Source organism: Condylostylus longicornis, unplaced genomic scaffold (assembly GCF_029603195.1).
Source record: "Condylostylus longicornis isolate FDR11 unplaced genomic scaffold, ASM2960319v2 ptg000040l, whole genome shotgun sequence".
NCBI lineage: Eukaryota > Metazoa > Arthropoda > Insecta > Diptera > Dolichopodidae > Condylostylus > Condylostylus longicornis.
The window spans coordinates 5,130,981-5,157,495 of record NW_026578009.1 but is presented as its reverse complement, the minus strand read 5'-3'; the positions used below and the strand labels follow the sequence as shown (position 1 = coordinate 5,157,495).

Here is a 26,515-nt window from a genome sequence, read left to right as displayed (position 1 = left end):
GTTTGTTTATTTTTTGTTTAAATACAAAACTCTATTGAAATTGTGATTATAACTGTGGAGAAAAGATGTCTATAGCTCATCAAAATTACAATTAATTAATTAGATGTTTAAAAAAATGGACTTATATCACTTTCACAAAAAAAAAAGCTGAAATTTGAAAATATATTTATTTAGAATTTTAATCAAAAATAAAATGTGTAAAAATGGTCACTTTAAATTAAATTATGACAGCGTATGACAGTTACAACGATAGAATTTTTATTCTTTTTACGCCTTATGATTTCTTTTTTGGTTAAAGTTTTTTGGGACATTTTCGTTAATACGAGTATATTGCGCTAATTGAGGTATTGTTTTTAAAATTGGCCACATTATGGTATAAATGCAAAATGTTTATATAGGCACAATTATTTTTCAATTTTTATAAATTTTTTTTTTTTTTTTTAAATAATTATTTCACATGGAGATTTAGTTATCTAGATAAGTAAAAAATTGTTTTGGAAATTTGTTTTCTAAATGTATCTAGGATCAATTACATGAATTATTATTTTTTTTTTGTTTCTTTATATTCACTTCTGTTATACAGAAAAGAAATAAAAAGGTATATAGAAGCATAAGTGACTGCTGTAATTACAACATCAATTTCGTAATGTACATATATATGTATACATATATATATACAAGGTAAGGTATTCTATAATTAATTATTTATACAAAATAAGAATTCATTTCATCAATTCTGAATAGCAATTTTAAATAGGGATTTTACTTATGTGTTCAAATTTCTTATATGTCAAAACCAATTATCAACGTCACTCATCTACATAACGCCGGTTGTATTCATATATGTATTTCCGATGCGTTATGAATTAAATTTTACAGGAGACAAATTTTCTAACTTTTACAGGCCGTTCTGTCGATGTGCACTATATTCGTTGGCTTGTATAGATGTCGGGTAAGTAGTCCTTTAAAAAAAAAAACAAGAATTTAAGAAAAAATAGAGTACTCGTAACATTTAATAAAATTTCAAAAATCTGTTTTATTTTAAAACTATTTGAAACTTTGTTTCATACTATATGAGTTTCAATCCAAATATGAGTTGGATTATTTTTTCTACTGCCTTTGTGGGTTCCTAAAAATTTCAGTACAGGAACGCATATAGCTTACATTGTACTTAAGAAATTATTAAAAATAAATTATGTAGAGATTACATACCTGTAAGATTATACCGATTGAAATTTCATCATCACCGATTGAAATTTCATCTTTGTTGTAACAAAATTTTGGCTTTTTCTATTTGCTGTCTTTAACGTTCGTAATTTCTGCTTTCCCTCCATGATTGCGCTAATATTGTTAGGCTTATAAAACAACAAATTTAATTGAGTATATTCCACAATTGGTATTCAAATTAAAAAGACCTGAAACTTTACACAATATTGTTGAAAAGTGTTGCTTCGTCTGGAAATTTTCAGCTTACAAAATGAAGTTCCTTACAAAATGAATAAATTCAGCATTATGAATTTACTTAGTACGCATTATGAAACTGATATATTTTACATACATACATATGTATGTATGAATATTGCATTTCGAAATATTTCACCAACGATATTCCATTATAAAAATTTCATTACATATTTTAACAATAAAAATTTAGTGATATATTTTTTTAAATATCAAAATCCACGACCACAACATCGAAATTTTCCACCACATTTTTTTTTTCCAAAAGGTTTTAAAACAAAATAAATTTTAGAAGAGATAAATCAAACGAACGCTCTAGTGTTAAATAGGAAAGACACTTTAAAATCTATTTCGAAAAAATGTCCACATCGTGGCAGCACTTGAATATTTTAAGAAAATCTTGCACACGTGTATTTAAGAATAATTTCTTGTGTATTTAAGGAAAATTTTAAAATATATAAAAATTTCAATAAAAAATATTTTCCAGATATAATTCTCACGTTCTATAAACTGTATAAACAATTGACAGACTTTCTATAGATGAGCTAGAACCATGGAAAAAAAATTATTCAATAATTTTTAGTGAGATCTCCAAAGAACGTTGGCACAATGATAAAAATGTACCAATCGAATGTAGTTATTCGATTGGTACATTTTTCTGCTCAACAAAAGCTTATATGTATTTCATTAGTTTCCCAATTGTCTTTGATAAATTCAGAATTGATCTTGTTTTATTTTATTTAATTGTGTCACTTCATTTCCAGTGAGAAAAGCTGATATCCGTTTACTAAAAAGTGCAATTTCAGTTTTTTGCTTTGTAATAAAATAATGAAATAAAAAATTATTTCAAAAATTAAAAAATAATAAAATTTTCATTTTTATGGTTAAATACGGTTAAATACCACCCTGTTATGATTTACTCTACCCCAACAATAAAAATAGAAGAATTAATTGAATTGATAATCTGTAATTAAATTCAAATATTTTAAATAATTTCAAAATAATAATTAAGTGTTTATGTATGGAAATTAAAGTGGTAATTATTTAATTAAGCTATTATAACAGTTATTTTGTTTTATTTACTAAATACTCTATGTACATACATACATATACATATATTTGGTTTTTCAATTGGCCGACTTATGTCTGTAATATGCACATGTATACATACACATATTATAATTTATTAAATTTGTGCTCCCCCCTTGGTTAAATAAAATATTATATAGGATTGAATTTCTAATAGGTAAGTAGTTATTCATTTTTATTTGAATATTGAGGAACTTATAAAATAAAATAAAATTAAATATCTTCAACTGCTTTAACCAAAGTCTCGCACGATCTCTTGTAAAAGTGATGTACGCTTTGAATATTTCAATGAAATCACAGTTTCACAAATTTTATTCTAACGTCTCTGATATTCAATACATTTTTATTTTTAAGCAAAACTATAAAAACACAAATTATTATTCAAAAGTTTAAAGATTTCATAACCATATCCGTTTAACATTACAAAGCTTAAGTATGGCAGAGTTTGTGTTTATTGTAAATAGATTTAAAAAGCTTATGTATTACATTATTTTTATCTTGCATATACATACATATGTACACAGTTAAATTTGAACATTAAATATTAATAAAAGAAAATGATATTTAAATTTTTTTCTTAGAGTTTTTCAATCCTTTTTTCAACCACTTTTAATTATGTGCAAATAAAAACCCAATAATTACACATTACGTACGTAGCATGGAACAATTACAAAATAATAACTTAATTAACGACTTTAAATAAATAACATTCAATTGTTTAATCCTTAAATATGTACATATTTTTTCAATTTCTTTAATCCGCAGCCTACATTTAAATTAAAAGGGTTCAATAATTTTGATCGGCTCACCTTTAATATTCTTTTAATCAGTCATTGACTTATAAGGATTTGAAACGTTTGTTGATTGATTACAAAGAATTTAAAACTTTTGAAAAGATGAACAAGTTACGTACCTTTAAAGATTTTACAAGAATTCCAACAATATTTTATTCTTCTATTGGAATGCAACCACATCAAAATAATTCAGTTAAATCTTTTTTAAGTAATTTTTTATTTTATTTTGGTGAAATAAATCTTAATATTTGTGTTGTGGGTGAATTTATTTATTTATATTTTGCAATCGGATCATTTTCAACATTTTTGGAAGCAACTGCTTTGGCACCATGTATTGGATTTTGTTTAGTTAGTGATTTTAAAATGATTGCTATTTGGTTTAATAAAAATCTTTTATTGAGTATGATGAAAGAATTAACGGATATTTTTCCAAAAACACTTGAATTACAAAATGAATTTAAAGTAATAAAATATGAAAAAACTATTAATATAAATATGATTCCGTTTGCAGCATTATACATGATATTAATTTGGACATTTAATTTAATGAATTTAGTTACATCAACTTGGAAATATTTATTTATGAATATGGAATTTAAACCTATTCAACCATATTTTATATGGTATCCATTTAATGAAAATTCACCAATATCTTTTCCAATTATTTATTTGTTACAATGTCATGCTGGTTATATAGCAGCAGTTGGAACTCTTGCAACTGATTTATTATTATGTTGTATTGTTATTCAATTATCAATGCATTTCGATTATTTATCATACAAGATTGAAACTTTTGAGCCAACTTATAGTATGGATGACATGAAAATTTTAAATGGTTACATTAAACATCATACTAAGTGCTTAAGGTAAGATCGATGATATAAAAATTCACATATAATTTAATGTAATTACTTGCACATACTACATACTCGTACTTACATTTAACAAAGCATGAATCGCAAAAATTTAATAAAGTTACATATTATATATTTATGTATTCTTTAAATTTTTAGTAATAATTTACAATTGTGTTTAAAGTTTCAATTAAAAGCAAAAATATTTTATAATTATTACATTTATTAATTTATTTCTTCATAATCTTAGATTAGCTGAACAAATAAATCAAATGTTTGGTGTTTCACTATTTTTAAATTTTTTTACATCGACTATAATTATTTGCTTAGTGGGATTTCAAGTTACAGCTGGTGTTGGAACGACCGATTTAATTAAATACTGTTTATTTTTAATTTCTTCATTAATACAGGTATTTCTCCTATGTTATTATGGAACTGTCTTAATTGATGCGGTAATTTTTTTTGTTTATAAATATAAAACATAATTAAAGAAAAATTCATTTTAGAGTTCAAATATATCTAATGCCACATATAATTCAAATTGGGTTTCTACTAGCCTAAAATATCAAAAATCTTTATTATTAATAATTCAAAGATCACAAAAACCTGCAATTCTTGACGCCCCAATATACCATAAAATATCTTTAGACATTTTTACAACGGTAATTAAAAATATTTAAATTTAATATTGTACGTACATAAATATACATATTTACATTTTTATATTATTGTAGGTTGTCAGCTTATCATATCAGTTTTTTACTTTACTGAAAACAATGTATTCGGAAGAATAAAATTTCTACAAAAACATAGTATGGAAAAATACAATAGATAAACTTGTTTTCATTTTTGAAAAAAATAACTTTAAAACTGATCTATTTTAACTTTATTAAACAGTTTCTTATACTAATAAATGTTAGCATCGCTGTTCTCATCTATTTAACCAGCTGCAAATTATTTAATTTTTTTACCACACTATCAGCAAAAAAAAAACTAAATCTGTAATCTACATGGGTCGATAAATCTAAAACTTTTCACTTCATTTCGCACCTCCTATAAAGTTTTTGTAGGCAAAAGAAAGAATTTATGAAATCACAAATTTTCATTATATATATGTATGTATAATATATAAGTATATAAAAATAAAAAATATTTGTGTTTAAAAATTATTTATTTATCTACGGCTTTTTTTTTTTATGTTGCATTGTTAGTAATATTGGATATACGCATGACTTTATGCTAATGCCGAAAATCATAAGATAAAATAAGTTTTTAATATATTCTTAAATTTTGTCTTATTACTTATTTTTTACAAATTGTACATGAGTCTTCATTTCGAAAACAATTTTTATGAAAAACGTGACGACATTTAAATATAATAATATCTGTTTTATTAATATCTTTTTGTAATATTTCTCCATTACACTCACACTTCTTATCGTAGTCTACATAAATTGCGCGACGATGATTATTAACTAGTTTTTCATGTAAATTAAAATAATCAGTTACAACGACTTCGTTATATCCCTCTTGAATACTTTCTTGTAAACTATAATCATGTAACATTTTTATTAAGGAATTTTTAAGTCCTGGAATATTTTCTCCTGGCTTTATTTGTTCAACTAAAATTTCAGGTTCAATATATCCAACCATATTGTTGAGTAACAAAGGAATAAGTTCATTATTTTTAAGTGATTCTTTTATTAAATCGCTCCATAAATCAGAGTCTCCGAGTCTTTTACAAAACTCAATAGCTTTATCGATATCCTTTAATTTCTGGACAATTATATTTAAAGCTTCTGATGTATTCCCCATTCGCTCAAGTAAATAAACCATTTCTTCATAAAATGATTCCCTTTTACAAATATCTAATGCTTCTTGTATAGGATAATTGTTTGAGCGTTTTAAAAAAGACAAAAGTAATTTATTATCAAATTTAGCATATAAATTTACAAGTTTCCAATGATATTTCCCATTTTTAATTTCTTTATCGTATCCTTTCAAATATTCAAATAACAAATCTTGCCTTTGTTCTAAATGCTCCACTACAATATCAGATGACACTTCTTTGTGTAACAAAATATCCATTGCCATTTTTGAATCAAGTTCTATTAGCGGGATTATCATAGGATAAATTGAAGAATATAACCCACAAGTTTTTATTAAGTTGAAAACTTCCTTATTTTTGATAGTTAAATATAATTTCAATGCGCAATTATAATTTTCTTCGTGAGCATATAAAATTGCTAGGGCTTCAAGAAGTTCATTGCCTTTTTCTTTACTAAAATTATCTTTCACGGCATTAATAACTGCTGCTGCATTATATAAATCCGGAGGCCATTTTTTTACTAAGTTTAAAAAACCTTTGGCATCAAGCTTTAAATATTCAAAAAGCACCATTTCGTAAACATAAGGATCTAATTTTGTTGTAGCTGAACAAGGCAAATAAGGGCTAATTGATCGCAGTTCTTGATGTTTAACAAATTTGTACACTTCCTCTTCCCATAAGGACTTATTATCTCCCAATGCTGTAGAACATAACTTTGCAGCTGCGCTATACTGCTTTAATGACAATAAATGATCTATATACCCCCTGGCTACTGATAAATAAGAAAATTTTATAGTATTATTTGTAGATACCAATTCTAAAGCCGTATCAAATTTTTTGTGTTCAATAAGCCACTGTATTTTATCATCAACATCATGCAAAATTGCAACAACAATATCTTTCGGAGCCACGATATAGTATCTCTTTTCTTCTTTAATATATTCCAAAAAATAATCGTTAACTTTATACTTTTGATATCCTCGTAGTGACAAGCTATCTGTAGTAATTCTTTCATAATCATTTGAGGTATAAGTTACAACGCATAATATTGGTCTTAATGCCTCATCGTTATCTTCATTCCTTTTTTTCTCGTAACCTAAAAGAACTAAACGATCCATATCTAAAGACGCTAATCCCGATATGAAGAAAGGGGTTTGGAAAGTTGATATAGGATCAACAATGTGACCCGGGTATAATCTAGTTGATGCGTCAATTGAATTTCTTTTCCTTATTATACAAATCCTCACAGTATCTCCCCATCCAATTAATAACGTACAAGAATCAGTCCAGCGTAAATTACATCTAAAATTTTTTAAGGAATAATACTTCGGCTCTTCCCATTTCATTACTCCTAAAGAACATTTTTCATTTAAGTCATAAACTCTTACTTCTGTATTACTCGTCCATGCAATAAATTGTGTATTCCATGAAACTGCAGAGACATAGCCATCAGCTTTACATAAAACTACCGGTTTCATATTATTCAAAAAATTTTTTTCGTACAAAATTAAATTTTCATCTCCAATAATGAATCGATTTACTGATGAGTATTTAGTTTCTGAATCTAAAGCGATACATTTGACTGATTTACCAAGTAATAATTTTTGATCACCATCATCACCAAATAATCCAGTTAAAAATATTTTGCCATCATCCGAACATGATGCCAAGAATTCTCCTTTTTTGTCGATAGATATTTGATTAACTGCAACAGAATGAAAATGTGATATTTTCACAAGTTTTTCAGCAAGCGGTTTGGCTAAATACCCCTGATGGTCCAATATATGTATTCGACCACAATATGTCCCAAAAACCAAAAATTTTTCGTGGACTGCTACGCAAGTAACTATATCGTTATTTACAATATCTGTTAGATCGTTTCCAATGCGTATATATTTAAATATTGGTTCGACATCCTCACTCAAATCGGAGTCCGTTTCGTCAGACATTATAAACAAATTTTAGTGATATAAAAAACCAAATTAAATAAAAATTACAGAATAGATATTATTCATCAATTTCTTTGTTTATATTTTCACTTTTTTTTTTGTACTTTGACATATTGTCAAATGGTGACGTTTTGCAAGGCTACGCTCAGAAAACCTTCAGTTTTGACAGTAGACGAATTAATATTAGAGTCAGTCACAGTCCAAAAAAATATTTTTCACCCAAAATTGAAAAACATTTGTGTTCTTTTTTTAAGATTCTCCTAGAATACTTGACCGTTGAAAAAACTTATTACGCCAGTTACTATATAGTTTTAAAAAATGAGTCAAACCAGCTTTTGAGGTTTCTGAAAGGTATCTTTTTGATGAAAGGAAAGGTATTTTTTTGATACCAACATTCGAAAAAAAAATTTGAGGTACACATTCACATACCATTGTAACCATAGTACAAAATGGTTCCTCGAACTCAAACCACTTATTTCGTAAAGATATTTGATAAATGAGCAAATTAGCTCAACGGTTAAAAAGGCAGTGTAGTATTCCCAAAAGATATTGATGGAGTAATAATTTGAGTCACTTAGGGCGAAATCTTATGTTTCTTAGAAAAAAATATCCCTTACCTGTCTCTAATTAAAAAAATTGTGAATTGTTTTCGAAATCATTACTGAAATTTCAATATATCACATTAAAAAGAAACTATTGTAGTTTAGAATTCAATTATACATATATATGTACATACGTACATAATATATAAAAGTACATTGTATATTAAGCGGTAAAGAAAAAAATAATAAAATAAAATTGATAAAAAATTGAAGTTTTTATCGAGCAAACGTTTCCATCACTGAAAACATTTTTTTTTATATACAATGGTACCTACATTTTTTAAAATTAAGGCAATTCTGTATTCACTATTATATTCTGTATTTCTTTTTGAAAAAGGTAACTGCAAACAGGAAAAAGGGAGGTTTAGAAAATAGTTTTTCCAACTAAAGTGAAGATACGAAATTCTTGCTAGACTCCTTACCAATGCTTTAGAATTGTTTTCTAGCCTTAAGCTAATATAAGTATATTAAAATAAAATATTATATAAAAGTATAGTTTAAGTTGAAATGTTGGAAAATGTCGAAAAACGGTATGTTGGCAAAATGTTGCTTAAAATTTTCAACTAACCTACAGCTGAGAAACAGGCATTCAAACAATGTCATTATATAAGCAAGTCAAAAAACACAGGTTTGATTTTTCTTATAACTTAATTGCACATAGTAAATAACTAAAAATAAAATTATTCAAAGAATATGTAAATATAAATTAAATTTTGCTTTTGATATTAAAATTATGCTCTTATTATGGAAATAAAAAAGTAACATATTCATTTAAAAACGGAAAATACGGTTTTAATCTACAACTGGCAAATAATATTGTACTTCTGCTAATCCTGATTCAGTTTTAACAATTGTAAATACGGACTTTTGTTGCCCACGAATTTGGATAGGTTGCGCCGTACTTTGCTGAACTTGAACTTCCAGTGCTTCACTCAAATCAGGTTCATAATTGCTATCCACATCCAATTTAATTTCTTTCCCGTCGTCTAAATTTCCTTTGATCTCATGTGCTTCATACTGCATTTCACATGCATGATTTTTCATATGATTGTCGAGGTATAATTTCTTAGTAAAGCCCTTTTCACAAATATTACATCTAAAATATAAATAAATTTTTAAAATTTTTTGCACAACTTTAAAAAACAACATTAGCGTTACTTAAATTTTTTTATCCCAGTATGAACAAGCTGATGCACATTTAAAACATGTGAGTATGAAAATGATTTATTACATCTCTGACACCTGAAATAATTGTTAAAATTATTACATTTGCCATTAAAATAATAAATAACCTACTTGTAAGGCCTTTCACCAGTATGAGTTCTGAAAATTACACAAACGTTAAGTGCTACGCAACATAAACAATGTTAAAAAATTTTTTACCTTTCATGTTTACCACGACTTCCGAAATCAGAAAATCTACGATCACAAAATTTACATGCATAAGGTTTTTCACCAGTGTGAACTCTCTAAAAGTTTAAAATTAAAATTTATTTTTTTTTTAATTTATGCATAAAAATATTTAGGTATATTTGCAAGTTTACCATATGCCTTTTTAAATCAGTATCTGCAACGAATGCCTTTGGACAAAGCCTATAACAACAGAAATACAAAATTGAAAATTGCTAATAAGATTTAACAAATTAAATTTCGAATCACTTACTCGCACTGAAATTTCCTAACATTTTCATGCCTCAACATATGAACTCTTAAAGCATTTGCATGTTTGTACGTGTTACCTGAAAGTTGTAAAAAGCTATGTATTGTAGGTAATTTTTACTAATTTAAAAAATGACGTACCGCACAATTCGCAAACAAGCTTTTCATTTTTATCAATATATTCAAGAGATGATGTCTTTGGAATGCGGGGAGATTCGCTTTCATTTTTTTTATTTCGCTTTGGATTTTTACTAATTACTATACTTGACAAAGTATCATCTCTCTTCATTCTACGTTTTGGTTCTGGAGAATCAATATATCGTTTTGGCGGTTTAACTTTACTTCTTGTTTTTGTTTTCGTAATATATGTATCTGCGCTTGATGAGGAGTGCAGGTTTTTTGTTTGGTTAGCTTTTTTTTTCTATAAAGAAAACAATTAGACGAAATAAGATTGACAATCGTAAATTTTTACTAAGAATTCCGTTAGATTAGGAAATATATCTTCATCTAAATCATCATCTATATTATTAAGTGGTTCATTTTCTTCTTCATATTCGTCTTGTGAAACTTCCTGCTTAATATTAATTTTTGTACGAATTCCAGCATCTTTAGTATATCGCTTTTTTGGAGTTAACAATATTGAATTGGAATCTAGTTTCTCAATATTATCCGGTTTAATTTCATCTAATTCATTTCCACTTTCTTTACCATCATCAACAAAAAGTGATTTTATAATTTGCTGGGAATTTTCACAATTTGTTCGAAATCTAAATGCTGCTGTTAAATCAGATAAACATGAATCACAAATTTGCTCTGGAAAATCAGATTCTAAACTGAACTGAAAGGGATAATAATAAGGATAAAATTTAGAATTCTTAAAAAGTAATTTTGGCAAAACGTACGTCAATATTTGTGCATTTTTTTATTTTTTCATTTAATTTTAACCCTGTTTCATCCTCATCATATATAGAATGCATTATTCCTTCTTGCAAGCAAACTAAGCACACTAAGTGCCAATCAACACTTGTGTCCATTTTTCTTAATGTTAAAACCTTTACTTTTAGAAATAATTCAATATTTTTATTCCACAATTATCAAATAATATTTGATGCTTTTATTTTCTTCTATTAAACAATAATGACAGCCAAAGAGGTATGGCGTGTGATTCACAATAAATCAACAATCAGTGTTGCTAACTTTACAACACTTTGTTAAATATCAAAACAAAAACGGTTACATATTTCATATGTTTCCACCACGCTATTACATTTTATGTTACGTATTTTTATTCCCTCACGTATTCCTATTTTTGCATTGTGTCTTAAATTCGACTTTAAATTTAAATATTTTAAAAATTCAATTTATATTGAAAGTTTTTTAAAAATTATTGTTAGAAACATCATTTAAAATCTTTACTTGTTTTACTGAAAAAGTAAGTTGTCAGAAATGTCAGACTTTCAAAACTAATTTTTGTTTTTTTATTGAAATTTGATTAATAAGCAGACATAGGTTATATTGAATTACTAAAGAAGCATTCTATTGATGATATTTTATAAAATATCAGTGTTTTTCCATATTCAATAACTCAAACACAGGTCTACAATTCGATAATTAAAATAATTTGAGTGTTATAAGTATATAATAATTTAACAGTTTTGTGGACCTCTGGTATCAGCTCTAAAAACTAATTGTATAAATTGATTTGAAACGTCATTTAAGGCTTTAACATTATTATTATTATTATAAGATATTTTTTTTTATGTGAAATAAAAATTAACAAGGATACGAAAATTTATATTAAAATTATAATAATATAACACAAATTCAAAAATTAATATTTATTAATATGGAAAGTAAGTGAAATCATCATAACTACACATATATCCACCTAAACTAAACTGGACAAAAAATAACTTTTGATTTGTAATTTTTTAGGCATGAAAGAAAAAAAAATAAGGAAAACATGGAAAAAACCAGGGGCGATTTGTGGTGTGCCTGGTTGCTCAAATTATAAAAACAAAAATATTTCTACACATAAAATTCCTCAAGATGTAATAAAGTGCAAAAATACTTTGAAGAAGTGGTCAATGGCACTTAAAATGGGTAAACCATTCCCAAAAAATTTCAGAATATGTTCAGTTCATTTTGAAAAGAGATTTTTTCGTCAAACTGGAGCTTCTGTACGTATGAGCAATAGAGCTTTCCCGACATTAAATTTGCCTAAATCTTTAATAGGTATGAAAAAGTTAAAAACATCTAATGTGGAAAGAAAAGAAAAAACTCTTAAACAGGGAAAAGTTATAGAAGCTGTGTATGCTTATATGATGTATAAAATCGCACATAATTTTGTTCATCAAAGTGTTATTTTTTAGTTTACAAAATTCAGCTCAAGATTATGACCCAAGGAATGAATCTTTTAGCATTGACAGTTCATTAATAAATCATAATTCTACACAATGCGAGCAGATGGAAACTGCAGATAAATCAATTCAAACTCAAAAATTTGAATATATTGATTTTTCTTCTACATGGGACACTTCCGAGAAGTTGATGGTAATGACGGGTATACCTAATTTTGCATTGTTAGATGATTTTATTAAAGCCTGCTGCGAGTTAGAAGCTACAGATAAATCATATATCAGCATGAAAATCCGAATTTTATTAACAATGCTTAAATTAAAAACAAATATGACTTTTCAGCAAGTGGCAATTAGCTTCAACATATCGTCCAAAACGGCGAAATTATATTTTAGTGACACTATTCAGCTTCTCAGTAAAGTGTTACAACCTGCCATTAATTTTTTGCCTACAAGAGAAGAATACACGAAAAACTTAACTACTTGTTTCACTAATTTTCCTAATACGGCTGTTATTCTTGACTCTACAGAAGTAAAGAGTGCTGTATTTAGACATTTAAAATCTAAAAAAAGTTTTGTCCAGGTCAAGCAATTTAAAGTGCTTTCAGAAAAGCTGCCCTTGCATCTTCTTCCATTCATCAACAATATTTTGACTGTTATTTGTGGAATTTCAAATTTAACAAACCTGAAAAATTGTGATCAATAAAATTGTTCTTTGATAAATAAAATTGTACTTTAATTTTACACATAATTTCGTTTTTTATTGTAATTTTTTTAAACAAAAATTGTCAGCTTAAAACTAAGCAAATATAATTAGCTTTACAACTAAAAAATATTGAGCATGTCTTATCTTTCCGATCAAATTTTCTTCAACCATTATGATGGTTTTCTCCCTCCGAAATTCTTACAGATATTTTTATTATGCATAGAACTTTTTCTGAGATTCTTTCATTTCTAGGACAAAACCAAAATATGTGTTATTCTTATTATCTTGCCTTAAAATTTCGCCTTTTCCAAATTCGTATTGTTATAATAAACCCTAATGTGTTATAACAAACCCTAAGGTCAGAATTGTAACAATACTGCATTAATGCAAAATTCAGCTTATGAATGCCAATTAGTGAATTCTGAATTGACATAGTATTACTACAACTGCGATGTCAGAGATATTCAAGCTCTTAGTGGTTCAGCCTAGTTTCGTTTTAAGCGTTGTAGCCATGTAAAAATTGTGACAATAATAAGGAGAGAATTGAAGTATTTGAAGGTACAGAACATTTCGGATACATTTTTTTTTATTAAATGTGAAGTTCAATTTGTCTAACAAAAAGTCAAATTTACATTTCAAGGACTGGAAATCACATTTTAAGTTGTCGAACCTTTAATTAAATGAAACTTAACAATGTGAATTAAAATATTTTGTCCTCAACAAAACTCTTATTTTTTTACGAAAACAATATTAATTCAAGTTTTTGTTCACTTAATAACCAGTAAACAGAATATCTATAGTTGCTTAAGTTTTTTGAAATTTTTTAACACTTTTTGCTACTCGTTATATATGAGTAACTGGGATTCACTAGAGTAAAATGGAGAGAAGTTACGGTTACGGTAAGCATGCAATAACATTCAGATAAAGTGTTGGTGTTCTTACTTTTTACTTTACCCGTTTTGACGAAATGAAGCATTAAAGCAGAGGAGAAAGTAAATTAATAAATAAATTGATAAATAAATATGTTAAATATTAAACATATAAATAAGAACAGGCAAAATTTATATTCATCTTAATTTTTTCCTTACAGCGTTTATTTCCCTCGAATTCACTTTTAATTGTTATAGCTGCATTCATAACACTTTCCAGATTACACAAATTAAACTTATGCATATGGAATTCAAAAAACCTAAAACATATTATGTTTTTAGATAAGAATTACTTTTCAATCAATAATATTTGAAGACAATGTTGATCTTAATAGAAGTTGTTCCATATTCCTTTATAAATCCAAATTATCTATTTATTTGAACCAAAATGTAAATTCAAAACAAGCGGACCCGAAATTATAAAAATGGAAAATATTCTTTTGAAACAGGCTTACATATATGTATGTATGTATTTATATATTTTTTTTAAATATCTATAAGTACAAAAACTTGAAATTTTACTTAAAAATTATTTTATTTTGTAATATATTTATATTGCTTTTGTTAAAGTTATATATATAACTAATAAATAAAACTAAACTAAACTAAAATTATCGTCTAGCTTTAGAATTCTACTTATCTTTTTTAATCTCTACAATGTGTCATGTTTTAAGTGGCAAATATATGTCTGATTTTTAGCATCAAATGTCTTTTTTTTTTCTCTTTTTTTATATCTTTTAATATATACACATACATATGCATAAATATATGTATATTTATATCTTTTAAGTATCATGAAATGTAAGTAAAACTACCAAAACGACAGTTACATTATTTATAATATTGTACAATAAATTTTTTAATAAAACTGCTAAATTATAGTATCAAGTTGTCTTGCTTGATGTAAAATTTTCTTCTGATGACCTACTAATGTTATTCCCATATCAGATAATTGTTGAGCAGTTAATCTTGAAATTTGTTGTGCTGTAACTAGATTGGCTTCTTTGAAATGTTGTGAATATCTTGACATTTTTATGCTTTCAAGCCATGAATCAGTACTCATAAAAATGTTATGACTTCGCTGGGAATCAATTATATGTGCACCATCGTTATCAGGTGAATTTCTTGTTGTCAATAATACTTGAGGCTGTCTCGCTAAATTATCCAATGTAGATACTATACTAGCAAATGTTGGACGATGTGTACGTTGTTTTTGCCAACAATCTAACATTAATTGATAAAGTGCCTCTGGGCAATCCATGGGAGCTGGTAAACGATAGCCTTTTTCAATACTCTTTATAACATCCTGATTTGACCAATTCCAATATGGTCGCTCTCCGTAGGACATTACTTCCCACAAAACAACACCATAAGACCAGACATCGGAAGCTGACGTGAATTTTCTAAACGCTATGGCTTCAGGTGCAGTCCAACGTACTGGTATTTTTCCACCTCTTGTTGTATAAGCATCACTGGCATTTTCAATTTCTCTTGATAGTCCAAAATCAGCGATTTTACATACAAGTTGAGTATTTACTAATACATTTCGAGCAGCTAAATCACGATGTACATAATTTATATCGCTTAAATATGACATGCCACTTGCGACCCCCCTAAGCATTCCAATCAGTTGCAAAGTTTGAAATTTGCCATCGTTTGCACGTAAAAATGTGTCTAAACTACCATTTTCCATATATTCAGTTATAATCATGACTGGATTTGAACGTGTTACTACACCTTGTAAGTATATTACGTTTGGATGATCAAATTGTCCCATTATTGAAGCTTCTGTTAAGAAATCACATCGTGCTTTTTCTGATGAACCTGGTTTCAATGTCTTGATGGCTACGTCAATATCTTGAACAAAATTTGGTGGAATTTTTAAACGACCTCGACAAACATCACCAAACTCTCCACCTCCAATAATTGCTTCTATTGTAATATAACTAGCATCTATTTCCCTGGCGAATTCTCTTATTGCTTGATTTGGATCTTCATATGTATGTGGATCAATATAACTTCTACTTGTGCCAAATAATGGTGTTGTCATGTTAGATTGAATTGTTTTGACAATGGGAGTAGTATCCATGGCATGTACTTCATTACTAACATAATCTAAAGGTAATGGAATGTGATTATTTGTTTTTTTATCAAGTTCATCTTGACTTTTTGATCTTAAAAATAATACTGTTGCAATTATAACTAATACAAGTATAAATACTATTGCAACTGTTGCACCAGCAACAATTCTCATTTGAATTGAATCATCATAAACTGGACTAATACTTGGATGTGTCTGCGCGTACACAATATTACTGTAAGCACCATAACCATTAACTGTTTTACAGCGTACTTGAAAACCATATTCCGTATTTTCCAATAAATTTTCAACATGAGCTTTTGTTTCTTTCGTATTTAACGCAGTTTTATTAATCGCATCTAACTCTGGTTTTGGAAACCATCTCACTTCATAAAACTCAATTGGTGAATCACTATGTAACGGCTTATCCCAAACTAGATCAACTTCGCTACTCGTCAGTCCAACAATTTTTACGTTGAACACTGTGCTTAATATGGCCGATTCGGTGGTAAATGTTATTTCAGCATATTCAGTTTTTATTTGACTATCCTCATTGTTGAAAGTGCCACTATAATTATTGTTAATACTATGTATTTTATTAATATCAATATTACTACCGCTTAAAATTGATTCATTAATAGACGTTTCGTTAACATCTTCGCCGTTTTTAATAATATATGATACTCCATTTAATGAATGAATTTGTATTGTATAAGTTGTCACTGGTTCTAAATTTGTTAATGTTAATTTTGTATCATTGAATGTATCAGTTGATGGATTAAGTACAACGTTTGAACTACACATAGAGCATTTAACTTTGAAAACAACGTCACTGCGATATTTCGTTGCCTGCTGCAATTGTTCATCTAAATTTCGAATTGGTGCGTTCCATGATAATATTGCACTCGTTTGATCAACAAACAAAAGAGTTAAATTTGTTGGAGGACCAGGAGGTTTCCAACATGGTGTGTGTTTTCCATCTCTCGGATGTCTGTAATAATTATTTTGACATGGGCAATATGCTGAACCAATTTTAGATGATTTTGAGTTGAGCGGGCAAGCTGTACATTTGGGTACTTCAAATGAACGAAATGTTCCAGCTTGGCAGACGTTACATGTTTGTTTTTCATTATCCGGTTCGTAACCAACTTTACATCTACATCCACCAGTTAATATTGTCCATTTTCCATCGCCTTTACATAAATAAGTTGGAGTTTCGTATGGTTCAGCATTATCAACACACGTACCATTTTGTTTTTCAATAATGGTTATTTCACGACCAGTTGGTGTTTCATTAAAATGTGCAAAATTTTCTGTTACTGCTGGACATGTTATATAATAAACTTTGACAGCTAAAACACTAATACACGCACCTTGATCTCGAAATGCAAAATATACACCTTTTTTGGTAACAGCTATACTTTTAACTTCAGTATTAATATCAACATCAGAATTTTGATTAAAACGACCTTCACCAGCCGCTATACGACCAATTAATTTATAACTTTCTGGCTGCCATGGTGGTGGTTCTCTTGTAACTGCATCAAATTCATAAAATAATAAACTGAATGTTTCTTTACATGATAATGCATTGCCGGGGAATAATGAACAATCCCTAATTGTAAATTGCATTTCAATATAGAGACGATTTGCTGGACCACGATCGATAAATGGTGACCATAACCAATTATTAACATTATGATAAGCAACATCACATACAACATAACTACGCCAATTAATACCTTTGCCAAAATTTGTAAAAGATTCTTCAACCCAACCTGGTGTTTGTGCTTGTGGTCCATAAGGATATCTCGTCCATTCTAATGTTGCTTCTTTTGTTGTGTCTAGCAGAACGACTTGATCTGCTATAACATGATTAACAATTTTAATAAATATCCATATATTTAAAAATATCCTAATATAAGTATCCATAATTTAAGTAGAAAAAAAAGTTGTGAAGAAATTAAATATTAATTTTTTTTTTATTTTTATTTATTTATTTTTTTTTTTTTGCTTTGTTAAATTACTATATTATTATATATTATATATATAATGTTTTGTATTTTTTTCTTGTTTTATTATTTTTTAATTTGGAGTTATATAATTGTTAACGAAGACGACTATAACTATTTTAATGTTACATCCCATTTTTTAATTATATTTTATTTATTATTAATTTGAGTATTAAAAAAATGTTTTGATTTTAATTTTGTAATCATATTTTTGCTTTATTTTTTTTATTATATAATTAAATATATAGTCTTAACCATATTATATTTTGTCTATATTTTAGAATTTTGTCTTTAAATCTGTATATTTGTTTTAAATATTTTGATTGCTTCATGATTTCTTATTCTTATTAAAATATCTGCGTTGTGTTTTTTTTGTATATTGTATGAACATTTTTTTTTTTTGATTTTCTTTTTGCTTTGCAATGTAACCTTTTTTCTTTTGTTTCTTTTTAGCTTTTTTTTTTGATTTTTTATTAAAATCTATACTTATATTTATATATATACATTAATTACTTTTTTTTTTTGTGTTACAGACAACAAAATGGTAACAAATATCCCAATGGTATCTTTAAACTTCAAATTAAAAATTTTGCTTTTGCTTTTTAGAAAAAGAACTCCACTTTAAAAATTATGTATGATATACCCAAAGTCAATAAAATGACACCTTCTTAACATGCATCACATACAATGTAAAAATCATTAGCCCGGCGTTTAATTTATATATATATGCATATTATATATATACATATTATCTTTTTTTTTTTAAGATACAAAAAAATTATACATAATTATGAGTTATTAAAAAAATTATTTTGTTTCGTTAAAAATAAATATTCATTGCAATAATTTACTTAATAATAAAAAAAATTATTTTGTTTTTACTAAAAAAATGGTGTTTTCACTTAATTATGTTTTTTTTTTCTATTTTAATTCATTTAATTCCTTTAATTTTCATTCATTTTTGATTTTTTGATTACAATACAGAGAAAATTTTATTGCTTGAAAATTTTTTTTGGCAATTTTTTCACACAAGTTCACCATCATCTTTTCTTGAAAAACCAATTATGTGTTTTCTATATATAAAAAAAAATTTCCAGCAGATGAATGCACAGCCACTCACAATTTTTTTTGTTTATATATTTTGTTAAATTTTTTACCATTTTCATTTACACATAAACAATTTATTTTTTATGAAATTCAATTAAATTTATTATAAATTTTGATATTGTAAATGAAGAAATTTTCTTAAGTTTTTTTATAAAAAGGATGTATTTTTAAAAGGACAAACGCCATTTCTTTTTTTCTTTAAAAAGAAATCACTAGATACTTTCAAAAATTGTTGTATATCTATACAATTGCATATCTTTACATATATGTATGCATTAAAGTACATAATTCTTCTATTTTATGTATGTTTTTGACAGCCACATTCGTTTTCTTTGGTAACACTCAATTGATTTTTCTAATGTTAGGTATTATTCGGTGAAATCCAGCACAAAAAGAAAAACTGTCATAAAATAAAATATGAAAATTTTGAAAAAAAAAATTATTGTATTGAATAAACTACGTACATGTATTAAAATAAATTAAATAAAAAACCAAAAAAATAACCAAAATTTTGATATTTGTTTTATTTTTATTAAGTTTGAACATAAAGTACCGACAAAAATGAATAGAGAAATTTGATAAAAATGAAAATTTATTATAACCAACGTGATAAATCCAAATTATAATTATATAAGATCAAATGTTTGCAATTACCAAAATTACAAATAAAAATATCAAATAATTTGTAACGAATGCATCTTTCAAATGAATTATAATTGTATGAAATCTTAACGAAATACGAAATTTTTATAAAAGTTTAATATTAAACTTTAGGACTTTGATGGGAGTACCAGTGTTTTTTGCTTCTTTTGTTTTAAATTGACTAAATTTATCCATAACTAAAAACAGTTAATGGTTTTTGCGGGTGTATTCAATCGCGTACATTCAATACGAATCGATTTTTCGTACTGTTTAGTCAATGAATGTTTGAATTTATAACAACCACCTCTTTTATATTACTTTAGATTTCAATAACATAACCTAAATTATTAGCTTAATAGGGTGGCTCGACTATAAACGTAATTAATACAAATTAAAGATTTTCTTTATAACTTTGATTTGAAATTATTGGAAAACGAATACAAAAGTGCGAAATGTAGTTTTTTTCGACAATTCAGTTCAAGCTGTTATTATTTCGTTGACTATATTGCAAAAATTGAGCAAGAAAAATTATTTATTATTCGATAAAAGTTAAATTTAACCGCGTTATTTTGGATAATCCGATTTGTAACTATAATTCGAACGATGAAGTAAGGGTTTAGAAGACAAACTTAAAAAACATTTAATACTTTTGTTTGACTTCATTTATGTTTGCATACAATAACTTAAAAGTTTATAGTTTAATCATTTTTCATTAATAATCAATAGGTTTGGAAATGTAAGGCCGCTGACAGTTCTTATTTGCAACTTTGTAGATCAACGGGAAAATAATTCTTTTGAAAAATAAAATATATTATGCATATCTGTTTAAGAAAACAGGTACTCTGTTGCAATTTTTATGAAGTAATAATATTTACATGTTTTTCCTTTTTTTTTTATAAATGCATAATTTAAGAAATTTATATTAAAATTTTTAAGTACATTAATTATACAGATAATCAATAAAATATTAAATGTTATTACTTACTTGCCAATCCTCTTATAAAAATTTCTTAAATATAAAAATTGTATTGTACTCTTTTGTAATTTGTTGAACACATAATATCATTTAAATTTTAACAAATTATTTTATCTATTACGATTTTAAAATTTTTAAATACAACAATTTATAATACGAAGGGTTTTGTTCATTATGGGGAAAAACTGCATACCATTTTGTAACCGGCAGAGGTACGCTATTTCAAGATGATGCGTAGAATTCATTAACGCATCTATACACAATAAGACGAGATGCGTTTACACAGAAAATATGTTTTACGCAGCCAAAATTTTCAAAAGTTTGACGATATTTGAAATTTTGAATACGTAAATTAAAATAACAAAGATGTAATAAACTCTGAAGTAAATTCGTTCAATCTTCATCCTTTTGATGATAAAAACATTTCCTCTATGATATACACTGAATATTTTTTCTTTATATATGAATAATTGTTAATTAAAAGTGTTTTAAAACAAAATCGATTAATTAATAAATTTTGTACTTATTTATAAAAATTTAATTTAATATTTATTATGCTTATGATCTATTTCGTGTTTTTAATTTTATCAAATCCAAGCCAATGTTGGCGTTTTTTTTCTACGCATGATTATATGAAATTTTTTTTCGTTTTTTACATTCTCTATATAAACTTGCGCACTAGCGATGGTAGCTATTGTAAGAATGTACCCCAAGTAATTTTTTAGACATTTGTTTCAGCCATTTGTTTTTCAGTATGGCAATTTATTTAAAAAAATTTTCCTATATTCACAATTTAGCTTTTTATTCATACTGCCAAAAATTAATTCACAATATGTACTTTGAAAATTGTTGGATAAATAAGAAAATTAAAGAAAAGTAAAGAAGAATGTCAGCTGCAGTTATTTAATTCAGTACAATTATACTGTACAGTGTAAATCCTAAAAAATCATGAGTTTGACATTGTTGATTTAGCCGAAAGTTTTAATTTTCACTTAAAAAATTATTAAAAAAAGGTGTGTTCTATAATACTTATTTTGCTGCACTAGAAAGTGCTTAAAAAATTATTGGTATAACAATTTCAGAAATGTTTATTAGAGCCATTTAAATAAGATGTTACCGTACCATAGAGAAATATAATATTATTGCATTAATTTGTTAAATTATAACCCAAGTTTTCGTTAAGACAATTTGATTGAACATTTAAATTGATACTCAATGTAGTTTTCATAATCCGTCTTCTTTTACTTTTTTTAAATTAATCCTTGAAATTTTTCAGCTAAGTAGAATATATCAATCTGTCAACATAATTTTTATTTAAAAAAACTAAAAAAATTGCGAGAATAAAACAAACACCTGACGCTATTGTGAATATATGTTGCGATATTAATACCTTCTTCGCAAAGGAAAATAACATATTGTATACATATGTTTTAGGATGACATTCACGTGCATAAAATAAACATTGAAGAACAAACATCACAAAACGCAAATTTATTTATTTACTTTATTTGTTGTCTTAAAATACCAATCGATCAACGTATTACAAAATGACGAAATGTAAAAATAAAAGTTGGGATGAATTAGAACCCAAAATATCCCCAGAAATTTTAGATATTATTAAAAATACTTTTAGTTTTGATAAGACCACACCTGTACAGGTAAAGAATTAGACTACTAAAACATATGTATTTTGCAACTTCATATATTTAAAGTATGGAAATAAACTAAAATTTAAATTTTTAAGGCTGCTACTATACCATTTCTCATGTCTAAAAAAGACGTTTCAGCCGAAGCTGTGACGGGTTCTGGAAAAACTCTTGCATTTCTAATACCATTACTTGAAATTTTAAAAAAACGACAATTGGAAGAATCGTGGAAAGAAAATGAGATTGGTGGAATAATTATATCACCAACAAGAGAGCTGGCACAACAAATTTTCGACGTTTTTTCCAAGTTTTTAGAGCATAAAGAATTTTCATTCATAAAACAGCAACTTATTGTTGGTGGAAATAATATAGATGAAGATATAAAGAAATTAAAAGAAACTAATCCGCTGGTCTTGGTATGCACCCCAGGTAGATTAGAAGATTTATTGGAACGGAAAAGTGATTTGAATTTATCAACCAAAGTTAAAAGTTTGGTAAATTATATTCGATATTCAGAAAGTGCCCTTAAATCATGTAATTAAATAGCTCTTTGTTTTTTCCAGGAATTGTTAATTCTTGACGAAGCTGATAGACTACTCGATCTAGGTTTTAGTACAACTTTAAATACAATTTTCTGCTATTTGCCCCGTCTGCGCCGCACCGGGTTGTTTTCAGCAACTCAAACTAAAGAAGTATCGGACTTGGTTCGTGCAGGCTTACGAAATCCAGTTTTGGTTGTAGTAAAAGAAAAATCATCTATAAGTACTCCTGCGAATTTGCATAATTTTTATAAAATAGTAGAACCGGAAAACAAATTTGTAGAGCTCCTTAACTTTTTATATGAAATGCGAAGTAAGAAAATATTGATATTCTTTCCAACTTGTGCCTGTGTTGAATATTGGTTGGAAACATTGCCGATATTTTTGCAAAATACGAAAATTTTGGGAATACATGGAAAAATGAAAAATAAACGGCAAAAAATTGTTAAGCGTTTTAGCGTTGAACAAAATTGTGTATTACTTTGCACCGACGTTTTAGCTAGAGGCTTAGATATATCGGAAATCGATTGGGTGGTACAGTGGGATCCTCCAGCAAGTGCTGCTTCATTTGTGCATAGAGTTGGACGCACAGCTAGACAAGGTAATGAAGGAAGTTCCTTAATTTTTTTACTTCCATCAGAAGATGCATACATAAACTTCTTAAAAATAAATCAAAAGGTAATTTTGGAACCCTTTATTCATAATAGTACCAATTTTGAATTAAGGAACGTTTTGAAAAAAATTCATAAAAATCAGACGTCTGACAAAGGTGTTTACGATAAAGCCATAAGAGCTTTTGTTTCTCATATTCAAGCTTACAGGAAACATGAATGTAACGCCATATTAAGACTTAAGGACTTAGATTTTGGGAAAATGGCTACAAGTTATGGGCTTCTGCAATTACCAAAAATGCCAGAGTTAAAAAAAGCGAATGTGGAGAATTTTATTGGGCCAAATTTTGAAGTAAATATTAATAACCTTACTTATAAGAATTTACAAAAGGAGAATTGTCGAGTGGAAAAATTAAAAATATTCGAAGAAACTGGTTCTTGGCCGGGTAAAGAAAAATTCAAAAAGAAGGCAGAATCTTGGGAAAACACCAAAAAAATGAAGGAGGAAGCTAAAATGAAAAGAAAAATAAGAAAAGAAAAGAAGAAATTGAAAAAAGAAAGTAACCAGCCAACAATAAAAAAACGGAAGCAAGCCTATACAGAAGATGATTTAGCTGAATTGGCGGAAGACATAAAGTTATTCAAAAAATTAAAAAAAAAGAAGATAACAGAAGAAGAGTTTGAAGAACAAATAGGTTATAATGAAAATGATGTTGTTGAAAATTAATGAAATCTAGTTGTTAATTTTAAATGTTTTAAATTTTCATTATAATAAATGTAAAGCCTGTAAATTACACAATTAAACTTTTTTAATTCTTCTTTTTTACTATTTTTAGTTAAACAATTTATTTGTTTTAAGTGAACACTTAATTCTTTCGGGTATAGCCTTATACCAGCGGTTTTTGACAAATTTAGAGTCTTCAATTATTCTGTTTTGAAATACAAGTAATTATAATAAGATTTGTTCTAAAAAAACACAAACAGATTAAGACTTAGCCCTCTTATGGTGGGTTTGCAATGTAAAAACTGTACATACTTAATTGTAACTGAAGGCTAAAGATTTGAAAATAGTGTTTTTTCATCACTTTTTCAAATGTTAGATTTATTTATTAGTTCGCTAGGCATTATCAATTGAAAAAAAAATTAATAAGCACAGAATGATTTGAATTTTATGTAATATAAATACATGTAAGAATTTCTGAAGTTTATGAAGTAACAAAATCTATGTTATCTGCACCTGCAATTCGCTCATATTGCCACGAGTGTAAATTTAAAGCATTAGTTTCATATTATATTAGTTTAAATCTGGCTACATTTTACTGGTGGTTATGTGGTGGTAATTTCATAAAACTAGTACGTTTTACTGGTGGTGCTAATTTCATAAAACGTACTTGTATGTTTCCATGGTTTCTGCAAGTCAAATAAACAAATCAATTACAATATATCAAAACTAGGGTACAATATGTCTACGAAACATGAAATAGATTTTCTTGACGAAATTAATTCAAAATATTCAAACATAGAAAATGAAATAGATATTAAATTGAGCAAATTGTATTTGGATTTCATTACTATACTTTTAACTCTTAGTTAATTTAAAAACTTTGTTTCAGACAACAGGAGGAAATAAAATATAAAAAAGAGGATATTGTTGCAGAAAATAGTTATTTTCCAAAACATACATGCAATTCTTTACAAGAAGCTAAGTGCCGAAACACAGAAATTCTTAAGGTTGAGAAGGAATACTTGAAATTTTATTTATTAGATAATAATAGATATTGTTTGAAAATATGTATGTTTTTTTTAGACGTTAGAAATGACGAAAGCTAGGTTGAGATCTCGATCGACTTTTAGTCCAATTGGTAAGTATTTATTATTGTGAGCTCTCTTAAATGACCATTTTATAATTTTAGAAATGATTCTAAAAAAAGCAAAAAAAAATTATGAGAAAGAATATGCTTTAGTACAAATTACAACTAAGAATTCATGAAACTCAAAATATTTTTACAAAAGGTTACATTTGGCTCATCAGATTTTCATAGCTGATTTAATTTAGTGAAGTAATTTATTGTTAGCATATGTACATTATAGGAAAACATGTTTTAAATTTTATTAAAAAATATTTAATACAATAATAATAATTACACATTTAATAAAATTATAAGTCAAGAAATATTTTAACTGATTATAGAATTAATAATTTTTTTAACAATGATGAGTGTCGTGTATACATTTAATGTAAATAATTTTATATAAAATTCAATATATTGCATATATTATTTAGTTTTTACTTTTACTTAGTTGTTAAGCAATAATTACATTACATTTTCGTCTATTAAGGTGGTGCTATGGAAAATTTTTGAGCAAAAAATGAAAAAAGTGTAAATTACCTGTATGTAACTATGTACTTCGAATTTAAAGTAATTAAAAAGAGTTTTTCGAAAGGAATGCAAGCTTTTTTATATACGATTTATATATTTTTTCAAATTTATTTGTAAAATTCCTTAGTAAATATTAAAAATAATTATCCGCTTCCAACTTGAAGTACGCCAAAGCATACTGCACATACTCGGACGGGTTTATTTATACCAAATTTGATAATTGGTACATCGTTGTTCGAGCATTTTGAACATAAAATTCGACCACAATGACGACTGCAAAATAAAAACACAAA

At 26.7% G+C, this 26,515-nt stretch overlaps 8 protein-coding genes across 8 annotated transcripts in view; 4 read left to right on the top strand and 4 right to left on the bottom strand.

Moving 5' to 3' along the window:
• The first annotated feature begins 3,446 nt into the window (after positions 1-3,446).
• On the top strand, positions 3,447-4,993 carry LOC129609782 (odorant receptor 67c-like). Its single transcript, XM_055521902.1, has 4 exons — positions 3,447-4,210; positions 4,449-4,650; positions 4,705-4,860; positions 4,933-4,993. The coding sequence occupies exons 1-4, from the start codon at positions 3,447-3,449 to the stop codon at positions 4,990-4,992; spliced, it is 1,182 nt and encodes a 393-aa protein (XP_055377877.1). The 3' UTR covers position 4,993.
• Positions 4,994-5,375: 382 nt separating this feature from the next.
• On the bottom strand, positions 5,376-8,066 carry LOC129609543 (vacuolar protein sorting-associated protein 41 homolog). Its single transcript, XM_055521516.1, has one exon. It carries the CDS (start codon positions 7,973-7,975, stop codon positions 5,501-5,503), a length of 2,475 nt encoding a protein of 824 aa, XP_055377491.1. The 5' UTR covers positions 7,976-8,066; the 3' UTR covers positions 5,376-5,500.
• A 1,222-nt stretch (positions 8,067-9,288) lies between these two features.
• Positions 9,289-11,379, bottom strand: LOC129609731 (zinc finger protein 483-like). Its single transcript, XM_055521843.1, has 9 exons — positions 11,139-11,379; positions 10,709-11,074; positions 10,378-10,657; positions 10,241-10,316; positions 10,122-10,170; positions 9,961-10,046; positions 9,874-9,900; positions 9,736-9,819; positions 9,289-9,673 (listed from the first exon to the last, which is right to left on the bottom strand). The coding sequence occupies exons 1-9, from the start codon at positions 11,268-11,270 to the stop codon at positions 9,370-9,372; spliced, it is 1,404 nt and encodes a 467-aa protein (XP_055377818.1). The 5' UTR covers positions 11,271-11,379; the 3' UTR covers positions 9,289-9,369.
• Positions 11,380-11,973: 594 nt separating this feature from the next.
• Positions 11,974-13,344, top strand: LOC129609727 (uncharacterized). The gene is made up of 3 exons (XM_055521837.1): positions 11,974-12,089; positions 12,172-12,547; positions 12,609-13,344. Exons 1-3 carry the CDS (start codon positions 12,083-12,085, stop codon positions 13,297-13,299), a joined length of 1,074 nt encoding a protein of 357 aa, XP_055377812.1. The 5' UTR covers positions 11,974-12,082; the 3' UTR covers positions 13,300-13,344.
• A 1,400-nt stretch (positions 13,345-14,744) lies between these two features.
• Positions 14,745-19,613, bottom strand: LOC129609636 (ephrin type-B receptor 1-B). Its single transcript, XM_055521691.1, has one exon. It carries the CDS (start codon positions 18,238-18,240, stop codon positions 15,100-15,102), a length of 3,141 nt encoding a protein of 1,046 aa, XP_055377666.1. The 5' UTR covers positions 18,241-19,613; the 3' UTR covers positions 14,745-15,099.
• Positions 19,614-22,492: 2,879 nt separating this feature from the next.
• LOC129609671 (probable ATP-dependent RNA helicase DDX55 homolog) lies at positions 22,493-24,630 on the top strand. Its single transcript, XM_055521756.1, has 3 exons — positions 22,493-22,703; positions 22,790-23,185; positions 23,255-24,630. The coding sequence occupies exons 1-3, from the start codon at positions 22,593-22,595 to the stop codon at positions 24,566-24,568; spliced, it is 1,821 nt and encodes a 606-aa protein (XP_055377731.1). The 5' UTR covers positions 22,493-22,592; the 3' UTR covers positions 24,569-24,630.
• A 673-nt stretch (positions 24,631-25,303) lies between these two features.
• Positions 25,304-25,831, top strand: LOC129609781 (uncharacterized). Its single transcript, XM_055521901.1, has 4 exons — positions 25,304-25,395; positions 25,455-25,572; positions 25,649-25,703; positions 25,755-25,831. The coding sequence occupies exons 1-4, from the start codon at positions 25,304-25,306 to the stop codon at positions 25,829-25,831; spliced, it is 342 nt and encodes a 113-aa protein (XP_055377876.1).
• A 185-nt stretch (positions 25,832-26,016) lies between these two features.
• The window catches only part of LOC129609572 (rabankyrin-5), a 49,458-nt gene continuing 48,959 nt past the window's right edge, over positions 26,017-26,515 (bottom strand). The window contains exon 7 of the mRNA XM_055521567.1: positions 26,017-26,495. Coding sequence (XP_055377542.1) covers positions 26,366-26,495 — 130 coding nt within the window. The 3' untranslated portion in view covers positions 26,017-26,365. The remainder of the gene's footprint in view (positions 26,496-26,515) is intronic.